Source organism: Tyto alba, unplaced genomic scaffold (genome assembly GCF_018691265.1).
Source record: "Tyto alba isolate M040663 unplaced genomic scaffold, T.alba_DEE_v4.0 Super-Scaffold_2, whole genome shotgun sequence".
Classification (NCBI taxonomy): Eukaryota; Metazoa; Chordata; class Aves; order Strigiformes; family Tytonidae; genus Tyto; species Tyto alba.
In genome coordinates, this window is record NW_024881282.1 from 19,921,546 (window position 1) to 19,946,589 (window position 25,044).

The window sequence follows — 25,044 nt, forward strand, 5'->3', positions numbered from 1 at the left end:
TTACAATATTTAAAAATATATTGAAGTACAACTCAACAATTGTAATCTTGCTAAGAGACAATTCACTGAAAAAATGGCTGCCAGTGCAAAACACATGCTAACAGCTACTGTATCATTAATTCAGAGTTTAAGGCCATGAAAGTACACTTAAATACATTTTTGGTCATTTCTCTACTGACAGGTGTATCTTTATAAGTTTTAGATTCTATGGTTCTCTAGAGTTGTTTCATTAATGATCACCTTTAACTTTATCCTAGTGACAGAAAATAATTTGCATTGTAGCAGCCATTTCAGCTTCTTATAAAGTTGTCTTTCTAGTCACCTCCAATACGAATGAAGGATCTGAATTAAGCTGAGGAGCCTAATAAAAATTATATTTGTTAAAGTTGCATTTGACTTTTGACAAGAAGTATGTAGTTAACAGTCTCCTGTTAAATACTTAGAAGTAGAATAATGTATATATTTATGCCTATTCTTCCTTAAAACATCAGAGCATGATTTTCTTAATTTTTTAAGCATCTCTCTCTCTCCCTCATATTTTATACAAAATATGGGAAAGACTGCTATTACTCTCCAAAGTGTGGACTGGTAAAAAACCTGTGAAACAGCAAATAAAATTAATAAAAACCAAGAGAGGGTGGTGAATAAAAAAAGAAAATTCAAAATATTTAGAAAATAAAAGATTTTTCCATATGATTATTTAAATTAGCTCATGGGATTAAGGGACGTACACCAACTCCTACCTTCCCAGTAACAGATTTTTACATACAAGTTAAAGGTAACATTTCTAAAAGTGGATTCAATTAACATAAGTACTTCTATAGTCATGCTTTGGTATTTGCTCCTTTCATATAAAGCATTTTAGTAAGTACGTCATCATAGATTGGACTGAAAAACAGGCCTGAAGATTTTAATGAATCTTCATTTAGCAAATATAACCCATGGAACTACTGAAATGCTTTAAAATTAATATGCACATACCTTAAAGAATTCTTTCTTCTCAACTTGTTCATTGCCATCTGTATCCAACATTTTAAAGGCAATCTGAAATCCAGTCTGGGGTTCTGTAACAAATTGCAAAAGAACTTACGCTAGTCCTTAAATATTTAATGCAAAAGGAATATTGCCTATGGTTCAGTTCTCCATTGTTATGCATGTACATGATATTTCCAGTAAACCATATGTACCTCCTCCAATATAAGCAAACTTTAAAACACCTTTTTACTGTCATTTCAAGGGATAATTAATGCAATGGCAAAGCAAGAAATAACAGCAGTGCCTAAGTACAGCCACCAATGTCCATCTGATTGCAATGACTGTGAAAACATTTTATGTCTTACTGTCCTGGTCTTAGATATTCTCTATAGACGTCTCTGTAATCCCACGTCACTTCTGAAGTCTAGCTCTGCCTTGTCTATTAGAGCTACTTTTCAGGAGAGAAGACTGGAAAGTGCCTTGAGAAACCAATAGTTATTCCCAAACTGTGTGAAAGAGCTATTGTTCTCCCTGCAGGTACTTCTTGCATGCATTACTGTACACCAGTATTTGCAGTCTTCCCTAGCAAACAGACCGATCTTGTAACCGTGGCCAGCTCTCGGCTCCTGCTCCCGCTGTGTTAGCCCCAGGCCTTCTTTTTCTTCCCTTCTCCTTCCTCCCTAAACAATGTACTCAAATGTTACCGAGATGTAATAAACCACTCTTTCTGGCCTTTTTGGACAAAAGCATGTTTTGTATGACTCCCCATCAAGCTGATTTTTTCAGGAATTTTATACAATTTTGCCCTGCATTTCCTTCACCAAGTGGATGTTTCTTTTCAACACAAAAATGTAATGGGTTCTGAATCTTGCAGGCGCTATAAAAACACGGTGTGTTTTGAGCTCCTTCCCACAATTTCCTGATCTTACTTTGCTTACAGGAGGTGGCCTCGCTCATTAGCAAGCCCACACAGGAGCAGCATGCTGCTGAAATGTAGTTACAGTTCACTGCAGTAGCAAGCAGTTATCCCAGCAATTTCTAGAGCAGGTGAATTAACTCCACAACCCAGTCAAGTCAGGCATTAATATGAAAGCCATGGACTTATCGTCTGTAGAATGTATTCATGTTTCCAAGAACAATGTTGGACACACGAGGCTAGTGAAGGAGTATCTCTAAAAAACTCTAATACCATCAGAGTTTTTCCTTTGGAAATATATTCTTCCAGCTCCATCCTGTAAAGTTTTAAGTCTTGCTTTTTTTTTAGAGAATCTTTCTGCAAAGCGAACAAGTTAAAGAAATATCCTGTTCCTTTTAAGTGATAACAAGATGGTTAAAGAAAGTGCTATTTTTACATTTTAGAAATAACTACATCTTCAGCAGCCAGCAAACTTTCTCTGTGGACATCTTCAGTAGCCAGCAAACTTTCTCTGTGGAGCAACCTTGTGATGCAGGGGTATTTAATAAATACCATCGCAATCTGCATAGCAGAGTCTTTCCCCAGCAACTGGGTTGTGATAATCAAAACTGGCTTCCTTTCCATGGAAATGCCACATGCTAAATTTGTAACTAGTACAAAAGCAAGAAGAGCCTATCCTGTAACATATTTAGAGAATAAAAGTAATTGATGTATTTAATAGTAATTCATACCATCTGTGTTGCAATTTTCAGATAAGAGAGCTGTTACTGAAAATATAGGACCTAAAGCTGCTTATACTGTTCAGAGATGACATACTTATCTGATATGATGTAACCCCAAAGGTATGTGTTCGTAAAATAAGCATAGTTCAAAGACTACCTCAGATATATTTGTATTTAATTAGAATCAGGCAAAATTCCAAAATCTGAACAGAAGAGCTTCATCTTGTCTGTGAGTGCAGGTTAGACTTAGGTGCTTCCCCTACAACTATTCCTATGTTGACCAAGCTGTCAACTTGTGTGACTGGCTAATTGAAATGAAGCTTTGAGTAAAGGTGACAACTTCAGTTCCAACACTCCTTCACCAGGTAGGGCTTACCAGAAGCTCCATTAACAAATTGCTGGAAATGAAATTCAATACAGCACTGGAAGAAAAAAGATAGTGAAGATACAAGACACACAGAAAAGGGATGACAGGGCAAAATAAAACCTTTGTTTGCTGCAAAACTGTATTTTCAAGTTCAGTGTTGCTACAGACAGTGCCTTTGTATGACAGGCAGCACGGTCTGGTCAGGAGTGTCCTGGATCCGGGACTCTGGAAATTCAGGTGACTCTTTTCCTGCTTCCCTATTGCTCTGCTGGTGACTCCAAAGAAGTAATTTAGATATTAATGGCTGCTTTAAGAGATCTCACATTAATTCTCACTAGCAAGAGAGTCAGGTTGTGTAACTGGGGGCTGACATGGGATACCTGTTAGGCAAAGATAGAGGCACTAACAGTTGTTGACGCTTGCTTTCAAACTGATCAGCCCTCTGTGTAACCAGAGCAGCAACATTAGCACTGCATTTTTATCCTGCATCAGAAGGTGTCTTTGTTTTTGCAGTTCAATACATTCCTATATAAATTCTGTGAAAAATCATGTCACTTGATTGTCTGGAGAAGTAGAACAACTTGCTCTGATACTGATTCAATTTTCTAATTGTTTCAGCCAATAAATCAGCATGAATTTACTTTCATCTGCCATAGATTTTTAAAGAAATAGAATCTTTGGCATTTATTTCTGCAACTTTAATTAAGGTATTCTCCTGAAGATATAATGTGGCTGTCATTGTTGCCTTTTTTTTAGAGAAAATCTCTCATTTATGTGTTGCAACAAATATTTTAAAATCAGCTTTTTAACAGGGCTAGACTCATATTATTTCTGATTTTAAAAAAACAGTTGAACACATGGTATAACTCATGTTCAAGTCGTGTGTTGCACTAGTCACTACCGGTGAAACAGTTTATTTGTATGTTAAATAGGTTATCTTAATGCATACATACTATTTAATACTGTGTACTAGCTGAAGTTTCCTAAGAGATCACCCTTCATGCCACGTAGTAGGAACTAATGCAGTTCTGCTGAGAAATGATGTAAGTTGAAATAAGTTACCCATACTGTGCGAGAGGTGGGTACCGATGGTCATTATCTGTGAAGGCCGGACAAACTCTCTCCACTCTCTGGAGACCAATGTTATTTTTTTGTACTATACCGTGAGAGGGTGGGATTCTAGAGCAAGGAAAATTTGTCAATTTGTTTAAGCCCCTGCCATGGACCTCACAGCCACAGAAGTGACAAGGCTCAAGCATCTATAATCCATCAGGTAAGAATGACCATTTCCTTCCCTCCTTTCCCCATGCGCTAATACCATGCGATCTAGTATGGCTGGTTTTGTCCCTTGCTTAAAATATGTAAGTCAGTCAAACAAGACTGCATGTGGACTATTTCATGGTCATGCATGTGGACTACTTCACTACTGGTCTATGGGTCTCACTGCATAACGCTCATCGCACACCTCTTATCTCAAATCCTGGTATTTTCCAGCATCACCTACACTTCATCAGAACAGCACAGGGAGGTGGCAAGCATGGCATGGATGAGGAATATGAGTATGGGTGAGGAAACCCGGAATGTCCAAGATCACTTCCATGTGCAATAAAAAATGTCTGCTGTTTTCAAATAAAGCAAGAACCAAACAAAAATTTTTTAAAAAAATGTGTTGGATAGAGAAGGAAGGAGACAAAGAAAGGGGCAGAAATACCTGCTAAATACTTAGAGGAAATAAAAGGAAGAGAGGAAAAAAAAAAAAGATTAAAAAGTCAAACAAAAAGACACTGTGGAATTCTGCTGTTTATGTATATCATCCATTGCATATCTGAAAATATGAATAATAGGCAACAACTTTTCAGACACCACAACAGTTTTTTACACCACTGCATAAGCTAGAATGTTAATGTCACATTGTCCAGAATGACTAAAACTACTATCCAGAAGACAAATTATTTATCTTCCCCCCACTATTCTTCCCCTTACTATGTGGTGCTGTAACCAATGTCTCCCCTCTCTCAAAGTCTCTTGAAAGACTTTTCTGATCCCATGGTGGAAGGATTATCACGATTTTTGAAGTCCTGTTATGGACCAATGATGACACTAGTTGCAATCAATTAAAGTTATATCCATTTATATTAATGCCTTATCACTCCATATACAATAGTTATTTAGATTTTACTATAATGTAGAAATTTAGAAGCTAAAAAATATCAGGAAAAGTTCCTGGAAAGCTGTTAGTAGCTGAGTATTCGCTCACATGTATTTTAAATATATAATACTTACTTGTAAGGATTGTCAGCAAAAATAGGTACTCTGCATAAGATATCAACCCTGAAATGAAAGAGTTAAAAAATGACTTGCAAAAACCCCCCCAAACTTACAGCAAGACTTGAAAGATCAGATCTTATAAATATAAAAAATGTAGTTTAACATAATATTAAATAAGTTATGAAAGTAAGCCATGTTACTATTTAATAAAGTTTTTACTTCTGTTTTTAGTGCTCTGAAGGTAAAATTCCCTATCCAGAGACTCATCAATGTTCATGTCTAATCAAGAAAGTAAGGTTTATTTGGTATTAATAAAAGGCCTACACTAAATCTTTGGATTCTCACTGAAAACATTCAATGTTTATATAAAAGGCAAATAAATTAAATGCGCTTTGTCACATTTAGTACCTGGGAGGAGAACTACTCTAACGTTACCCTGAAGGATCAAAGTCCTCCATCCTTTGGCAGGCTCGTGAAGGCGGAGAATAGCTTCCCTCTAATTCTCAAGGGGAACATGGCAACACGCAAAGCTGCCAAGCTGCTAGATTGTGCTGATAGTTCTGCTGGGCCGCGTGCCAAGAAGAGGCTTCTTTTTTTTCCATTTAAATAGGAACATGTCCTTTCTACAAGGTGAAAGTATTTTCCCCCCCTTTTGAAGGAAAATTCCAGTGTTTTCCTTTGAAATACCACCTTAAGTGAAAAGCCTGAACAAACAAAAAGATGTGATAGTGTCAAAATAGAGCATAGGAGCTAAAGATAGAGAGCACCTAACGAGGGTGGTTAAACAACAGAATCTGAACCATCTGCCCTGCAATAATGTTTGGAAAAAAAAATGTAAAGGGCTTTTTTGTAAATCACTTTTCAAAATAACTGAGCTACTTTCAACTTGTGAACTAAACATTGTATAATGCTGAAGCTGCTTAAAATAATGAAATTCAAACATGCCTATCTATGCAAAGATAAACTGTTTTTTATAATTTATATTTAGTTAATTGATAGATGAAGAATCCACTTAAGCTTCAGTGATAAACAATTAACTTCTGATAAATTACTATGCAGAGCCAACAGCATTTGTATTTGACCTCAGTTACTTAACACTAATTTTTAAGTACCAGAGTTTAGAAATACTAAATCGCTGAACGAGAGTCTGCAAATCTGAGAACAAGTCTTAGCTAAAGACAGGTCTAATGCTGATCTAATGCCAACTCACTCTGGTTCCGTATCTCAGCTTTCCTCTCCACCAAAATAGGGCTATTCACCCTCTTATCCTGCATCTATCATGTATAAATCAGTGTGGAAATAAAAAATACTTTCATCTCAAAGATTTAGTTTTGCTTACAAGTTTTAGGGTTACTGCCATTGCAAAAATGTAAGTTATTAATTGCACTGCTGTAAAACTTGGAATTGTGTTCACAGACAAAGTGTCCAGGATTTCTACAATTTCAAAACCAAATGAACACAGAAAGAACTCTTACCCCATTTTTTAAGCTTACATGCTTAAGTAGAAGACAAGATTAAAAATTGATAGAAGCAAATAGGAGGGGAAAAGAAATCAAGCAAATAGTGTGATGGGCAGTGAAGAAGATTCCTGCTCCCTAATTTTATTTTGTGTGTGACAGCAAAAAAATGTTTAAAGGAAGAATATAAAGGAAGACAAGGACATAACTTTTCAAGTCTACATAGAAAACGCTTCCCAGCCATGGACTGCAATGGTATCAGCATAAAGATCCCTGCCTGAAAATTTAACCAGCAAGTGATGAAGGCGAGCATCGTTGGCTAAAGAGAAGTGGGAGTCTGCCTCTCAGCTGTCTTGAGATGTGCTGCCCAGGGATAGTCTAAGGAAGACCTGAAAGGTGAAGACAAGCAGCTTATGCTACGTAAAATAGAACAATGAGAGCCCAGTGTTGGGATACAAAAGAAGAGATGACACACTCAAAGGAGTCATGTCAGAAAAACATATCTAACAAAGTATTTGAAAGGATATTATTGTAGCAGATTATGCTTGTTAAAGTCAGAGAAAAAAAATAGTTACAATAATTGAGATAAAATGCGAAGTGCCTGGAGAGTTTTAGCTATATGGGTAGACAGAGAACATTGTACCTTATAAAATTTTGCAGAAAGACTCTGCAAAATTTACATAGAGATGGTAGGATGTAAAGCAAAGATCAGTTTAAAGCCAACACCTTGCTTATTGGCTCAACGGAGAAGCATGATGGCTCTATTCACTCAAAATGCAGAGGGCTGGAAAGAAAAGCCTTGTAATAAATGGCAGGGGTGAGATGCAGACTCTGTTTTCATCATCTTATCATAAACTGATTGAAAAATTGCTATATTGAAATAGGTAGAAAGGTAAATATAATAAAAATATGTAAAAAACCTGTCTTGGTGCCTTAAAGCAAACCCACAGCCTGTCTGACATTTTCTGGCAGACTGATTAAACTAAAATAATTTAAGATAAGATTTTTTTAACTTGTGGACTCATTTCCATAAAAATTATACTTCTAATTTTACTGTCCTTTTACTACCTATAGTGAGTGGTGATTTACTTTATCTATAAAGTAAATGAAGTATTATGGTAATTTTACTTTTATTCTACAGCAATCATTACAGTTACTCAAATTGAAAGATGCAATGCAACAAATTTAAAAAAAAAAACAACCTAACAAACAACAAACCCATAGAAAATTATGTTCATGTCTAAGCAAAATTTAAAAGACAAAAGCCTCACATACCGTGGAATGACTCAGCATACTTGCAGCCAAGTATTTGCAATTAGCATTGTCAAAATCTGTCATTTTCTAACACTAAATGAACCTTTCCTATCCCTCCCTGGAAATCTCTACCCTCAAACTTTACAGTAAATGCTGACAGTACAATATTCTTATTGCTGAATAAATCATAAGCATACCCTCAAAATATGTCATGAATTTTAAAAATGCCCACTAGAAGGCAGAATTCCCTAGCGTTACATTTTACAAACTGGACTGATGAGAGTTTTCCTTCTACTTGATATTTAAATAACAATTTGAAGGTAGTTCAAATAATCTCGGTTAAACAGCAGATCAGGTGTAAATTCATTATTGTGGTACTTGTAAAAGCAGTATTTAATACACAAATATTTACATAGTAAAAATTTAGTAATAACACATCTCAAAGCAAAAGCATCAAAGTCACTAAAGAGGCATCACGACCAAAAACTGTAAAAACTCCATGTGTTGTGGAGACATATGGATGACTGCACTGAATGTTCGTGCGTCATCTCAAACTTCAAAGGACAGAATATATGGACCCAGAGTCCTCAGCAAGGGGAGATCAATGCAAAAGATGTCAGGCTGAGCTTATCGCTGAGCCCACTTTTGCCAAGTAGTCAGCTGGGAGAAGTGCAATAAAAGGAGACTGCACTGATTTGCTATGTTTTCACTTTCTGTTGGTGGATTCCCCGTTTCCCAGGAAGAGTGCTTTGGGGATTTGCAGTGTCAACCGCTAGAAAAAGGCTCTAAAAGAGCAGGGATAGAGAAAGAATATCCAAGAATTAAAGACTGGAAATCCTTTAAACCCAATCCCGGGAAAGCACATGATGACTAGTATTTTGAAAAGGTGGAGAATTACTATACTATATCTAGCCTTCCCTAAGATAGGAAAAAATTGTTAAACTTGTTCAGAGATGTTTCAGGGCTGCTGGGGTATGCTGGGTCTTGCAGGAGTGGACTGACAAGCAAGGCACCCAGCCGAAGACCCCTCCATGTCTGCACAAGGATGGAAGAATGAACCGCCCAAAGAAGATGCCATGAGGCTGAAGGGCAGGCGAAACGCTGCAGGCTGAGATTGAGGGCTGCTCTTTTGGCACAAGCTGCCAGCCATACCCCGGGATCTGCTGTGCCTGGAGAGAATGTGGCTTATGCCTGCCAAGGAACTGCAGCAGTGCAAAGGCAGCTTTATTTTCCAGAAACATCCATGGGATAAGAGATTCAGGCTGAACTCTACAATACAGTATGTTTGTCAATAGATGCTGTCAGTCCTCATTAGTTTGGGGACTTCAGTCTTTGTTACTGGTGAAATGGTTAATTACTCATCTATTTGGTTTCCTTGATCCTCTTGTTTGTTTTCTCTCTTCAGTTAATTTATGCTAATGATGTGTTTATTTGGTGTTCTTTAATTTTCTGTTGTTATACAAACAATATCCCAGCTCTCAGAGTTTTCTCTTTATGTAGTCCAATATAAGGTGGAAATGATGGGTGAAAAGAAACCTAAGCACACAGGTGCTGTCAAGAGCCACAGAGGCTGAAATAAGTTCAACTGAACTTGGAATCAGGGATACCACTTTACAAAACTAGATACAAATTTTATTTTTAGTTTTAGTTTCTGTGCATTTAAGTTACAGTGAAACAGCAGCTTATTAACAAGTCTTAAAAGTCCACTTTGTGCTGAAGTCACCCCTTTAGTCCTTTTCTCCAAGTAGCCTTTCTGATTTATTTTATGTCTCCTCCTGCACCTCAGAAGGCTTTCAATTGCCAGCCCTACCTCTTTACTCTCTCTTGCATAACTCAGAGATTTACCATGGAGGCAGCTACCAGCTAGATGGGGATGAAGTCAAATCCATGAAACCTTCTTTAAAAATACATTCAATTAATACCATAGAATAAGATAAAAAGCAAGATGTATTTTTCAGCATCAAAAGTGCTTGTTACCTCTATCACCAAGCTCTCTAAAAAAGGTCGGTCCTGGTTTAGCTTTGGCAACACACAGCAGTGCAGCATCTACCTCCTTTAAAGATACAAACAAGAAAATATAAAGGCAGTTTTCAAAGAGAAGTCTATTTGGTTGGGTAACAGAAAGAATACAAGTTCTTTTGAAGAAGGAAAGGAACATTTTGCTTACCTTTTTTGTCAGTTTCTTGGCTAAGGCTTTACCTATAATAAAAAAAATCATCATCATTCAATAACAAACTGACTTTAAACTTTGATCAGGTTCTGTGGCATTTCTTTAGATTTTTATGGGAAAATGCTAAGTAATATGAAACAGAATATTTTGGAACAGGCAGTTTGTTTCTAATTCCCACAACGACCAAGAAAGGACAACTTTTAAAAATAATATGAGCAGTCTGTTCAAATGTTCTTGCAACCTAGATGAAACCACAGACCACTTTGGTATCTATGACTGACTGACTGGTGTGATTTTGCATACTGTGAGCTACAAATGTAGTACAGACTCCAAAGCAAGATTATACAGTAACAAACAAAGGGGTCTGCATGCACATGTAATAACCCTTCAAGTGCAGACTGAGTACACTGAAGCTAAGAAATACTAGAAAAGAGAAAAAAGAATGAAAATGTTGATGTTCCTATAAAGTAAAATTAACAACTCTGCCTCCTGAAACAGCATCAGATGAAACCTTACAAACTTCTAAGTGCTTATTTGGTTCAAGTCTATACATTCGAATAGGGGAGCCACTGGCAGCAGTACAATAGGTTGCATTCCTGTGTAAATTACCCATTTGAGGAGCTGCGCTGTGTTATCATCAACAGGACCACGGAAATCCTGGGGCCATGGACTGGCAGGAGCTGTGCTCTATCCCTTCTCAGTCTCTCTCCTCAGAATTTCTCCTCCAGGGTTCTTAAAACCCTGTGCCCTTCATTCTTACCACTCTCAGCCCATCGCTCCCTTTCTTCATCACCAGTTCCTCTGGATTACAGCCAGCCATTCCCTCCTATTTATTCACACTCTTTAAGCACAAGCAGAGCTGCTTGCATTTGCTCTGAGGACTGGTGCCCCTGTGTGCAGCAGCCTGCTTTGTTCCATGCTCAGACTCCAAGGCTTGCTCTGCCACTTCGCAGGCATCTTGCATCCAAAGAGTCACCAGCTCGGCACTGCTATTTGGAAATGGACACGATGGAGGCAGCCTGGTGGGCAGCTGTCAACAAACTTCTACCAAGCATTTTCACAGGCCCCTAATTTGGCCAGACAGAGGTGCATTCTCAGAAGAACACTGAATTTCCATAATGCTGGCAAAAGACATGCCCAGCTGCAGGGGGTCTCCACTGGCAGCTTTTGTCTTTGGAGGAGGGAAGCTGCTGGAACATCTCAACCAGCAATAGTTCATTTTTCAGCACAGGCAAAACAGTGCCCTGGCCTCTGCTCCCTGAACTGGCAGTAACAGTTTTGCTGATAAATTCCTCTCTCCATCCCCCTCCCTCAAATCAGCCTAAGGCAGACACCTGGCACATAACATTGCAACCCAAATGTTTAAGTTTGACAAAAGTTATAAGCAACTAAAATTAGGGGTTTAATACTGGAGTGTTGAGTGACCCCAGCAACAGGTGTTGCCTGCACCACCTGTTACTTTGGATGAATACATTTTTGTGCAGTGCATGTACATATATTTACACACATACATAAACCTAGCCAGATAGATACCTTCTAGCTCAAAGGAAGTATGAAATCTTCTACTTTGTCTCATTTGAGATAAAAGAAGACACACTAATAATGCTCTGGGAGAAGAAGCAAAAATCACTACATCCAGCAAGGCTGAGTCCTGAGCAGTGCGACGTAACACCACCGTTTAACACTGTTCACTGACGCAGAGCATTTTAATGAATGGCTATTTAGCAAATTAAGTGATTCAGATCTCGGCTTTGAAATGTCACCACTTCTGTATAGCACATTTCAATGTGGAATTAAACTACAGCAGCTCTTTCGGTTCTGGGAGATCCACATAGTGAGAAACCTTATAGGAGGGAATGAGTCAGGCTGTAGGTCCGTGAAAAAATTAAAGAAAAAAAGGAAAAACCACCCTGCAATGTTTTTCACTTTCAATGATCTTTGTACTGGTTGCCTGAATTGAAGCTAGCCAGAGAGCCTTATCTGGTTAACAGCAGCTCCACTCATTCCATTCTCTAGGTGGCCCCAAGGGCATCACATCTGGGACAGGACCTGCCACCGCAGCAGTGTACCGGGCAGAAGCCTTTTGCCAGCATCCAGCAGTATGATGAAGGGAGATGAGCTGAACTCTGTGAGCTGGAACAGCAAAGACATGAACAATAGATGCAAGGTAAGGAGCAAGCACCAGGAGCTACAGCTGAGACACTAGTTGGCCAAGTCTGTGAGGCTCTACACTTAGTTAAGTCCATGTTTCTCTTCTTCATGTTGTATTCAGCACAGTAACTCTGAAACATTTCAGCTACCCGGTTTTAGGGAACATAATGTCAATGAGAATTACTCTACCTTGATAAAAACTAAGAAAGAGAATGAAAATCTGTTGTAGACATAGATGAGCTGAACTCTGTGAGCTGGAACAGCAAAGACATGAACAATAGATGCAAGGTAAGGAGCAAGCACCAGGAGCTACAGCTGAGACACTAGTTGGCCAAGTCTGTGAGGCTCTACACTTAGTTAAGTCCATGTTTCTCTTCTTCATGTTGTATTCAGCACAGTAACTCTGAAACATTTCAGCTACCCGGTTTTAGGGAACATGTCAATGAGAATTACTCTACCTTGATAAAAACTAAGAAAGAGAATGAAAATCTGTTGTAGACATAGGGACTCTCTTTTCACCAATCAGCAGTCACAACTGCAACTGCCTAGAGCTCACACAAATGGCTGTGGCAGCTGTCAACATCTGCCCTCCTGCATTCAGCTGTGGCCACCCTCCAGAGGATGTTTAAGATGTCCACATGCTGACTGACCTCTTTCAGAGATGAAAAGACCATAACAACAATGATACGGAGGTGCTCGTGCTACCCTTGACTGGGAAATCTTGGCATGGGTGATGGGACTAGGGGAGGAGAGGAAGCCTTTCCTGAGTGGCAGAAGAGGCAGAGAACAGCCACATCACTCCAGGACGTGTCGAGGGACAGAATGAGGTGGGTGAGAGTCGGTCCCTGCCATGACTGACTGCACAACGAAAGAGGAAAAAAGGCAGGAGGGAAAGGGACAGCTTGAGAAATAAGCAATGACATTTCTACTTTTCTATGTAGTAAATACAGCAGAGTAATAAATATGGAGCCTTTTAATAGTGCTCTTTTCAAATAGGCTTCGAAATTAAGATTTAATAACCCAGTCAAATGAAAATGGCATACAGATGTCAGCAAGCATGTGTACCGGTAGGCCAGGAATTTTTTTGAAAAAAAACCCAACAAACTGACATTTGGGACACTACTGTTATTTTTCATATTGCCATTTCTGTAAAGTATTAGAATATGATCTTATAATAATTTAATAATTTAAACTGTAAAATGAGTTTCCTCCAATTATTATTTGAATATTTTCTAAGAATTAAATCCAGTTATATTCTATTGGTACTGTCACCATACAAAATCATCTGTGAAGACTTAAATCTCAGTTTTCACTTAGAAACATTAGCTATTTTTATTGTAGCACTCATAATATTCCTTGAATACTAATTCAGCTCTTGGTACTTATTCTCTCCATTTATTCACTTCCTAACAATGAGATCCCTTTAAACAGCAACAAAGAAAGCTCTGTTAATACCGCACACTACCGTAACAAACGTGCAGCCCTCTGAGGAACTAGGTCTTTTAAGGCCTTGTCTACAATAATTAGGAAAAGAAGGTTAACTCCTCTTTGCAGAAAATGCACTGCAAAGGTATATACAGTTTTCTTAGCCAGCTCAGACACTGAAAAAAAAAAAAAAGCCTCTTCCTTTCTATCAATTAAATCTTGCTGCTGTCATTCCTGACACACAACTACAAATATATCTGGATCTAAGTCTCCCTCTGAGGAATACAGGCAATGGTTATAATTATTAGATCTAATAAGTAAAAGATGCACTCTTCTACAGTTTTATACTTTTATCTTGATAGAGTCTTACTAATGGGCAAATTAATGACATATTAGAAAACTTGTCTGTAGTAGTAACAGTCCTACTTTGGTATCAGAAAAAGAAATTTGGAATTTTTATTGGTTTGAACTTGAATGAATGAGAAGAAAAACAACTTTTTTTTTTTTTCTTCTTCTACAGACCTGCCAAGAATGTGATAGAATTCTGGCTTAAAGGACAGTGAGGATTTTCAAGGGTCTCTACATATTTTATAGATGCTGTCACCTAATTTTCACCATTTATAGTGGATCCATGAAACAACAATGAAGTACAGACACACCTTTCACAGACAAAAAGCCATTTTAGCTTTTTAAGTTGAATGAATACCAAGTCTACTTAGAAGCACGCAAATTCTGTGCTGTTAGCCAAGAAAGTTAGATGACAACTGTAATTAAGAAAACACTGCCAACGTCAGCCTTAATTTGCCCTCGGCAAACCTGGGTATTTTGTCACATACATTTCTAACAACAGAAATGTTTCCATCATCTATCAGTTTTTTTACATTAAGATGTAGAATAGACCCTACATCAATGTTAGGATTAACATTAGGAAAGGGCTGAATTAAACAAGTACTCACTTGCACTCGGTAACACCCATTTACACCTGTACAGCTAAGTAAGGCTTAGGTCTGATAAAAAGATGTTTAGAGCCAAAGAATGAACAAAATCTCTAAGATCAACCATTATAACAACAAAAACCAAATGCCAAAGCAAAAGTAGGGAAGTTATTACTATTTGCAAGAAAACATAATTTTACATTTCTACAAGATTGCTCTATTTTTGCAATATGGAAATGAAAATTAATTTTTGACTCAATCTTTCTTGACAGCCTTAACTTCAAATGAGAACAGTATAAAATAGGTATCTTTTGCTGGGAGGACAACAAACTCCTTTCCCTTTTACCAGCAAGATCACTGAGATGATTTGACCAGGATCTCTTCTTAGCTCCATTTCAGATAGACACTGTGATACACAACTTAAAAAAAAAAAAAAAAAATTCTTCCAGTTGTGTAATATTAGATGGCAATCATTGCTATCTTTGCTGAAGTTTGGCAAGTTCAAAGTCATATTGGAGCACTAAGAAACCATTTGTTTTTTCATTAAAAATTAAGACGAGAATAGCATTAAATGTGTCACAATTCAAACTCTGATTCTGCAAAACGAAGAGTGAAACGAATCTTTTAAGTTGGATAGAATTTCAATGCAGTTGTAATTTGAGGACTAGGGCATTTTAAAAACCAAACCCACTGTGTGCAGCTCATGCTGTGGCCTTTACAGCAAAGCCCACCCTGCAAGCCTTGCCTGCCATGGGAACAAGAATTTGTATTTCTGTTTTACCTGGCTTCCAGCTTTCACACAAGCTGAACTCTGAGAATCCTGCCCCTGTGACCCAGCAAGCTGGGTTAGATAAGAATCATGCATGTTAATTTCCTTGCGGAGATCTCGTTAAAATTTTTGTTTGAATTATCCTAAAATAAAAGATAATTGAGAATCAATAACTTGTATTTCATTCCCAGCTGTCAGATATTTTTTATGATACTTGACAAGTATGTATCTCAACAAGGTGTCCTTTGTTTAATCGCCTTATTTACGTTCCCAGCTCTTTAAAGCTCTTCTATGCATTTATAAAGTACTTACTGCTAATTAAACTAATAATGTAAAAAGCAAAAACTCAAGCCAGTAATTAGTTCTTTAAGGCCTCCTTTTGAAATATCGGTGATACTGGAGATAAATCAAGGATAGCCAAAAAAAATTAAAGCTTTTTGAAAGCATGACAAACCAAGTGGTCAGATTCCTATGATAGCTCCTGGCAAACCAGTATCTGAATAATAAATGAGCATGCTATTTAAATGAATTAAGAATCCACTTCAGCTAGAAAGCTTTTACTGAACTAGTGCACTGCTCCATTGAAAGATAATTGATAAAAGTCATTTCAATCACATGAATTAGTGCACTGAACCACCTGAATTAAAATCCAAGTATGCCCAGTGGAAAAGGCAATTTGCAATAATAGAAGCTTCTGATGTGCTTTACAAAACAAGCTTTGCATCTGTCCTTCTTTATTTAGAGCAATCGTTCCTCTGAGGAAACGTGAAATATACAGTGCTGGGCTGAGGCCAGTGCTGGCAAATCTCCATTTCAGAAGAGCAGTTGCATCAGAGCCACTCAATACCAGAAGGTTTCTCTGTGAGTAAGGCAGCCTGGGGTAAAAAGGGTGGGATGCTGATGCAGGGGGAAAACATCAAAGGATGACACAATCTTTTAGGAAACAAACAGACTGAAAAATTAAGATAAGCCAGTTTTCAAAACCTGTTAAAGAGACCGTGGCACCAAGCCATCAGCAGTGCCAGGACTTCCAAAATAACCACAGGCATCAGGGTAAAAACAGATTTTGTGGTGCTCACTACAAAGCACATGAGCAGCTCAGTCCTCACTGGGACTGTAGCAGGAGTTTGTGGGGATGGCAGGGAGACCAGGGGAACAACTCTTCCTCAGACATTACCCAGGAAAAGTGACTTGCTCCCTGATCTACTCTCTAGTAACATGTCCAAACTGCAGATAGGAAAAGCTGAGAAGAGGTTCAAGCTTCCAAGCTTACCACAAGACCTGCACTGCAATGACATATGGCATACAGAAAGTTATTTCTTGCAAAACAGCAGAAGAGTCTAATAGGCATGTAACAGCAGTCCTTGGTTGTAGAAGGAGCATGTGATGAGAATTAAGACTTCATGTGTAACACACCAGCAGCACGAACCTAAGCAGGGAGCGCCATCGCAGATGAGCTTCTCCCCAGCAGGAGAGGCTGCCAGCCCTCCGGGCTGGTTCTGAGCTCAGGACTAGAGGGAGCATCCAGAGGAAAAACGCGCCATGTGAAATGCAGGTCCTCAAACTTCCAAATAAGCACTTCATGCTTGGTTCCTCTGGCTTCATTTAGATGTCTAAAAATTAGATGCCTATATCTGAGTTAGTGATCTCTGTCATGCTTTGCTGTAACTATGATGGTGTAAGGACGTACGTAGAAAAGGGTTTATAATTAACTTTGAAATCTGCTGCTCCTATTTCAGATCTGAAGAAGAGCTCATATGCCCAAAAGCTTGCCTAATTTTTCCAACTTACAGCAGCTGATCTAATAAAAGGTATTATCCCTGCCGACAAACGTCAACCTGACTAATGACCCTAGGCTCCCTTTATAGTCAAGGGAGAGAAACAGACACAGCAAAAGAGAAATTTATTCCAGGTTGGAATAGGTGTCTGATACAGGCCTTGGACTTACCTGTTTCCTTCCATTAACTTTAAAGAGATGGTACAATTACTTGCTCTGACCTGACATTCAGCTTTTATATATAAAAACTGAGTACATGAATCCTTCCGTATGCAACCAGATAATTCACACCATAACTGCTTTTTGCATTTGTTATATTTGTAATCTGTTCTTTCCAACTTCCTATCTACCAGCCTGATGTTAACAGTGCTAAGGGCAGGTATTCTCTGTGTTATTAAGAACTTAATCAGATACAAGGGCAAAGTGTACTATGGTTCAAGTGGTAGAGCGGCTGCATAATTGAAGCAATAAAATATTATAAAGGACAATTAAGATTACCTGGAAGGAGCTGTATCCATAATACATGTTTCTGAGACCAGAAGGGTGGAGAGTGGCTCCTGCCAACCTACAGAGAACATTATGCAGTTCAGACTTTTTGGATGGATGGCATTTCCTGAATCTGCACAAAACCATGGACCTTCCACAAAGAACAGGCAAGCAAAGCCTGAACTCAAGAAAAATTCATAGTATTAGGCTTGAAATGGTAGTCAGTCTCATCTAGCAAAGAGAACAGCATAAGCTAGACTAAGCCTTCAAGAAGACTCAATTAATGAATGCTGACACTACCCTGAAATAAAAAAGAGATGATTTCTGTAGCATCGCTATGCTTTATGTCATCTCCTCTTGCTAACAAAGACTAGTTTTTTAAACACTTTAGCGTTGGAGCACATGCTAGGTTAAGGTACTAACAACAGATGAAGATAAACTATTATGATAGCCTTGTAGCACTGGAAGTTTAATTCTCTTCCTCTACTAGACAGAGTTAGAAGTTATGATCCATGGCGTAAGGGCTCTGTAATCTACTTTACAGTTAGAGAAGATAACAGAAATAAGAAGAATAAATAAAAGTAGTATAAGAACAACAGTGAAATGACACAGTTAAAAATCTAACTGCATGCACAACGTGAGCAAATTGCATCTTGATTGTAAGCAGAGATAAATTTGGAAATGAATCATCCCACAATCAGAATGAAAGGTCAGCACCTTAACAGCACTAGAAATTGATTCTTACCTCACTGTGTAAGACTTGATTTAAGCTTATGTGATCAATATAAAGCCACCATCATCACTGTAGCAACTATCCCTATGGTACCTCATTAAACCACTTCCTTTACAATTTATATCCTTCTATATATCTGAAGATCTTCCCTACCACGACAAACTGTTACTCTTCACATGTATCTTACAAAATGTAAAAAAAAAAAAAAAAAAAAAAAAAAAAAAAAAATCAGTTAAAGAAAGAATAAGAATATTAAAGGCCATTAATTATTACAAATGGGATTAATCTGCTGGCAAACATAACTGAAGTGCCAGATGAAGAATTCATCCTTTGTGTGGAAATTTATCACTACCATAAAACTACCTTACTAACCCTGGAATATGGAAAAAGAGGGCATGTTTCAGAAAGAACAGTATTTTTCACCTTCTTGCTTTGATGCAATCTGTCTTCTAAGCAGGGACTGCTAATCATATCAAACTGTGTCAAACTATATGAAGTAACTGTATGGTTTATTTATTGCATTTTGATATGTAATGAACACACCAACATGCAAGAGTTACAGACAGCGAGGCCAGAAACAACCATGTGGGTCACCTACCTTGTCCTATTGCTCCCAACAGACTTTTGCTCATGCATTATCTCATCAGTTTGTGTGCACACAAATACATGTTTACACATTCAAAAACCAGTATTAATACTAAGCTGTAGTTTGGGGTTCAAAAGATAATAGCCACATTAACTCAACTGCTTTTTTTATGAAATAGTTTGCTTTTTCTTAAACTTACTCATCCATCTACGAACTTCAGGGTACTGTTGCTATTGTTTATTCCTAGTGGAACTGAACAAGTAAAATGTAATGATATAATTTAAAAATTAAAACTGGAAATACTTTGTGAACAAATTGAAGTTATCAGCATGAAAAATGAAGTGCTGTTACCATAATTCTGTTCAGATGTAGGGCATTTATAGCACTTGTGTCCAAGCAATAAATAGCTGACATATTAGTGCATCAAGACAATTTAAATTACTGCAGTGGGTGAGTAACCAGGAGCACTGACATTTCACATAAATTGAGTGGGTTCTCAAGAGTCCTGTAAATATAAAAAGCTATTTAGATCTAGTTTATATAGTAGCTCACTTTTTTTCCCTGTTTCACCCTATCGCATATCAAAATTATTTACACCATCATTAATGTTTTCTTTTTTGTTAAAACAGTATTTTTCTTTTGAAGATTAATTTACTTGTACTATAGCAACATGCAGTAAAAGTTCTTAGAAATATTGCAAAAAATATTCCAAGAGATGACAGCTGATTGGAAAAGTACAATGGAATTTTGCTAGAAGTATCAATTTGGGAAAGTTTTGTTCATCGTAAACCCAGAAAACCCCAGTCAGACCTTTGGAAGCGGGGAAAGAAGATTAAAAAAAAAAAAAAAAAAAAGAGATGGCTGCTGTCCTGCATTGCTATTGTGAAGTCTGGAAATCTCATCAGTAGGATGCTCAATTTTTATTGCTGCACTATTCTAATGATGGTGGTAATCGTTGTCCCTGTTTTATTCTCCTTCCATCAAATGTCTAGAGTTTCACTCCTTTAGGGCCACTGCCCTACATCCTCCAAAGACTAAACACTTCCTTTCAAACATCTTATTGTTCTTATTTCCTTCCCAGTAGTAAACAATTCTAGAGAATATAGCACAAACAACACCTTTTTGGTGATTGTGAAAGATGGTCTTCAGAGAAGCCTGTGGGAAGTCCGATGAAGTGGGGCTCCCTTGTGGTTAAGGGAAATTGCCTCATCCACAGAAAGTTGGGAGGCAGCTCTTGGAGATCATCATGGTAATTAGAATGTCCTTATCTTCTCATGGTGATAACTGGAAAAAGCTCAAAGCAAGGTCAGTCAGGGCAGGTTGCCCAAGAACATGTCCAGTTGGGTTTTGAATATACTTGCCGATTTTTGTTTCTAGAAGGGCTATGAATACAAGACATCTCTCTAATTTAACACAGTCATCTTACCATCTTCACAATAGCAAAGTATCAGTATAGGTGCTTTTGTAACATGCAGTAACACCAAATGCAAGCTATAGTTGATAGGTTTCATCTGGAGTTTTAGGATTTTCCCCCCTTGCTAGTATCAAAGGCAACAACATTCTTATGCAGTTGAAGACTGTATCCCCAGCATAAGAAAGACACTGACCTACTCAAGCAGATCCAGAGGAGGGCCACAGAGATGATCAGGGGGCTGGAGCACCTCCCTTATGAGGACAGGCTGAGAGACTTGGGGTTGTTCACCCTGGAGAAGAGAAGACTCTGGGGAGATCTTATAGCGGCCTTCCAGTACTTAAAGAGGAATACAGAAAAGATGGGGAGGGACTCTTTATCAGGAAGTGTAATGATAGCACAAGGGGTAATGGTTTTAAACTGAAAGAGGGTAGATTCAGATCAGATATAAGGAAGAAATTCTTTACTGTGAGGGTGGTGAGACACTGGCCCAGGGTGCCCAGAGCAGCTGTGGCTGCCCCCTCCCTGGAAGGGTTCAAGGCCAGGTTGGACGGGGCTTGAGCAACCTGGTCTGGTGGAAGGGGTCCCTGCCCATGGCAGGGGGTTGGAACTGGATGATCTTTAAGGTCCCTTCCAATCCAAACCATTCTATGATTCTGTTACAGAAGAGACAGCATTTTTGTCTTATTTGTCAAGACATGAAAGCACTATGTACTGGTTTTAACAGTGAATTTGGTCATTTTATTCAAAGGAAGCAATTCTGTGTTGGTAATTGCATTAATGAGAGCTCTGTGTTTAAGCTCAATGCCTGTGACGTTTTGTCTTGCTGTCCAGAGCATGGTAAACAACAAAAAAAATCAGAACCTTATTTTGCTTATCTTCCAGAACACAAGCCCCATTCATGAACATGCAATTTACAGTGGCTAGATGTTTGAGGACACTGCTATTGAGTTTACAGAACAGTTAATTTGTAAATTATAACCAGTATAAATTCTGCTTAGGAATGAAAGGATTAGGTGAACACCCACTAGACGGTGTTCAGTAACTGCATGGGGTGACCTGGGCTAGTTACAGCTCTAGCTGCTATTCACCTCTGCTTTGCAGGAGACTTTTTTTTAAACAACAGAAATTTTTGTATGCGAGGACAAAAAGGGATGAAATCACCCTCTTTACTAGAAATTTGGAAATGCTTTAGTAAATTAATTACCACCTGTGTTGAATGTGGATAAGTGGAACTTCCAAAACATATGTTGAATCTAAACAAAAGAAAGTACATGAGACTGCTTTGGATCCACTTGCTAATATTGTATCATTTTACTCAAGATACTTGTAGTTTTGCAGTTGGTGATATCCATCTGCTCCTCATCCTCACAAACTCTCCTGACATCATCCATTGAAAGAAAAGGGTGAATAAACACTCAATAGAGAAATATATCCATTTCGCAATTAGTTTTATTAAAAGGATGAACTGAATTACCAGATGTCTATTCTAGTAAAAGCTAATGCATCACTTTCTTCTTCAGCAGAATTGTATTAATTGCAACTGATCCCCATTAGTGATTAGTGAATCAGCATAAGGTAAAAAAAAAAAAAAGATACGAGTGCTATTTTAGGGGAAGAGACTTTTGGCATAGGTGCAGCACTGTAGCACTTAACTTCAGATATCATAGATTCCTAGAGATTACAAGGATGACTAGTGATAAAGGGAATTGCTATTCAGAGCTGAATTAAGCTGATCCTGTAATGTCAGAATTTCCAGAAGGAACCTTTTCCCTTTATAAGGCTCTGAAGCACCACCTTACATGAAAATTTTAGGAAGGCCATTTTAATGCAGATGAGCCCAGTGATGACATTACTTCTTCCAGCTGCCACCATGAGAAGATAAGGACACTCTAATGACCATGTTTGGGGATCTTCCTACAGAAGACTGCCGACTGCTTTGGGTATTTTACTGATCCTGCACAGACCTACTTCGTTATTTCCGTAACTCTCCAGGTTCAGGCATTATTGCAATCTCTAGCTTTTCTTTCTTCCTTCCTTCTCAGGTTTAATCAGAGTTACTTACAGTGGCTGACTTGCTTTCCTTCAGTTAATGGTCTATGTCATTCTTGCTTTTACTTTTAAATTAACCAGGAGTTTCTTTCTACCTCTAAGATTAGCTCATTCTGTTATTAGCACATACAGAATCTCTGAGCAAACCAGTAACAGCCCCTGCTGAGTCTGACTTGTTTATACATCATTAACATCTGTCATACAGCAATTAACAGATGTTTGGGATGTTTTCCTACAGCAGGGGCTCCAAGAGTATGTAAGTGATAACAGAATGCTCATGTATTTTAAGCTGAGAAAGATTTGTCCTATTTTTGCCACACAAAAAGACTACTGAAGCAACCTAGTATTGGCTAGTTTCTGAGAGTACCAGAGTTGATAAAGTTACATAAACCTAATTTGAAATGCTGTCTTTATTCAGAAGATAAGGTGGTAATGGAAAGAAGAACAGGATCATGAAAAGTCTTTGAACTCCAGTAAGTTCTCAGTGAAAACTAAAGCAATGAGAAATCACAGAAGAGCTTAAAAACAGATGTTAATTGTGCCTTATTGCAGTGGCCAAAATAGTTTGGCTAATTTGCAAGTTAGAAAAAAAATAAATGCTGCCAATATTATGTTTAATAATAAATTACTGACATGTTGTCCATCAACCTTCCCTATTAGTAGAAAAGAAAGTCTTGTTTATCAACTAGAGCGGAGGAGACGTTCTAAGGGGTGAACTTCAGAGACTGAATAAGAGAAGCAAAGGTAAGCTGCCTCTTGCCCCTGTGACTTGAAACTCCCCACCTTCTAAAGAAACAAGTTTGACAGAAGGAAAAAAATATCTCGACAAAGAAGATCAATAGTCTTAAAAACCGGAAGTTATTCTTTTCTAGAATTGCTTTATTTCCCCAGGGAAAAAAGCTTTCTCCTGTGAATTCAAATCATCTGATGAAGCAAACCTCAAAAAGACATTTGGCTTTACTCTGGCTTTAATTTTATATTAAGATCTAAAGAATTCTGATCTTATTAAGCACCAGAGGAAACACTGTGTTAGGTCTGTCAAAACAGAAATAGAACAGAAAGATTAGTTCAGCAAAGATAATGGAGGAGAAAAATCTAAAAGCATAAATACACTTTACATCAAAATTCCCACTAACATTATCTCATTTAACTTGTAGCAGCCTTCAGTATACTGGGCTTCTCTGTCCAGTGCCTCTAAATATCCTTGCATTGTCTCCTTCCTGATGTACTCAGCTTCTCTGACAAAACTAATTGCTCCTCCAAGAGCAAACTTGGTCTGAAAAAATGAACAATTTTTACTGTTCCTGTGCAAAGGCGTACATTACCTGGGGGCATCAAGCCCTTAACCTCCCAAAAGGATGTTCTTTGCCAGATCTCTTTGTCTTAATCACGATTCCATGATTACATTAACACTTTCTTCACCTAAGAACACAGATGATAATTTGCTCTACTGTACTACCCTCAGTCTAGCAGACACATGGAGCTACAAATGAGGACCAAAGAACCTAAGGCGCTGCCAGCTCTTCTGCATGTAGCAACTGTGAGTAAAGCACAGGCTAAACGAGTGTTTTGCTCTAGTGAGCATTGCTTTGTACCATTTTTCTCCTTGACTGAAGCTGCAGTTTGAAAATCCAGATGTTTCAGCAACAGTATTAATTTTAAAAGTTCATGACTTCAACCGTTGTTCCATCCTTTAGGTCACAGTGATTGCTAGTGGATTGTGCTGTGAGGCAGGGAATGAAGCTGGCTTTATAAAAAGAAATCAAATTCAGAAAAGCTTGAAATAAAGCTATCTACGTGAAGCCATGGAACGGACAGCCACACCCAGCCAGAGGAGATAAAAATAAGCCTGGGTTTGCTTAACCTAACATGACCAGTGCTATGTGGTAATATAATTATCTATAATGCATCATGGGGTTAAGATTCAAAAGTAAAAAACCCTGTTTTAGGTAATGGGAAATGCTGGCACAAGAGCAAGTGGGTTTAAACAGTGATTAATTTTAGGTTGGATATCAGAACAGTTTTCAAGCAGCAGAGGAGATGCTGTGTCACTGTTTTCCACTATAAGCAGTGGTTATAAATGATTTTCAATTAAGCATGAAAAATGTATAAAAGATCTGTATTTTAAGTTTTTAAACTGCTAAAATAGGAGCTGACTTTTAGAATACATACGATAAATTTTGACATACTTAGCCATGAAACGCTAGAAACAAGTGATAAGCCATTATGTATCACCCTAATAGAGAATACAAATCCTTAAAAACACATTACAAGATATTACATGTTAACTTAGGTGAGCTGTGGTAATAAATACAAGTGTTCTCACAATGGTATAACTAAGCAGATATCCTTTTTACTCCTTACAACAGTACTGTACATAAAAAATAGGGACTGTCCTCCTGAAATAAGCATTTATTTTAGCTGCACAGAAAAAAGATTGAAATGAAATTTGAATAAAATTTTGAGTAGGCTTTTTACAATTCTCAAAGTGGGTGCAAATGAAAAGCAAACAATAGATGGCTTTCTTTTAGTGAAAGAGTAAAGTAATTTTATGTTGCCCACTGTACTTCTAAATTGAACATACTGGTTT

General features: G+C 37.9%; 1 protein-coding gene across 1 annotated transcript in view; it reads right to left on the reverse strand.

Annotated features, from left to right (window-relative positions):
• The window catches only part of MICU2 (mitochondrial calcium uptake 2), a 152,713-nt gene that overhangs the window by 33,415 nt on the left and 94,254 nt on the right, over positions 1–25,044 (reverse strand). Inside the window, exons 3-6 of the mRNA XM_042793258.1 lie at positions 10,127–10,158; positions 9,937–10,012; positions 5,264–5,311; positions 982–1,064 (exon numbers count right to left, since the gene is read on the reverse strand). Coding sequence (XP_042649192.1) covers positions 982–1,064; positions 5,264–5,311; positions 9,937–10,012; positions 10,127–10,158 — 239 coding nt within the window. The remainder of the gene's footprint in view (positions 1–981; positions 1,065–5,263; positions 5,312–9,936; positions 10,013–10,126; positions 10,159–25,044) is intronic.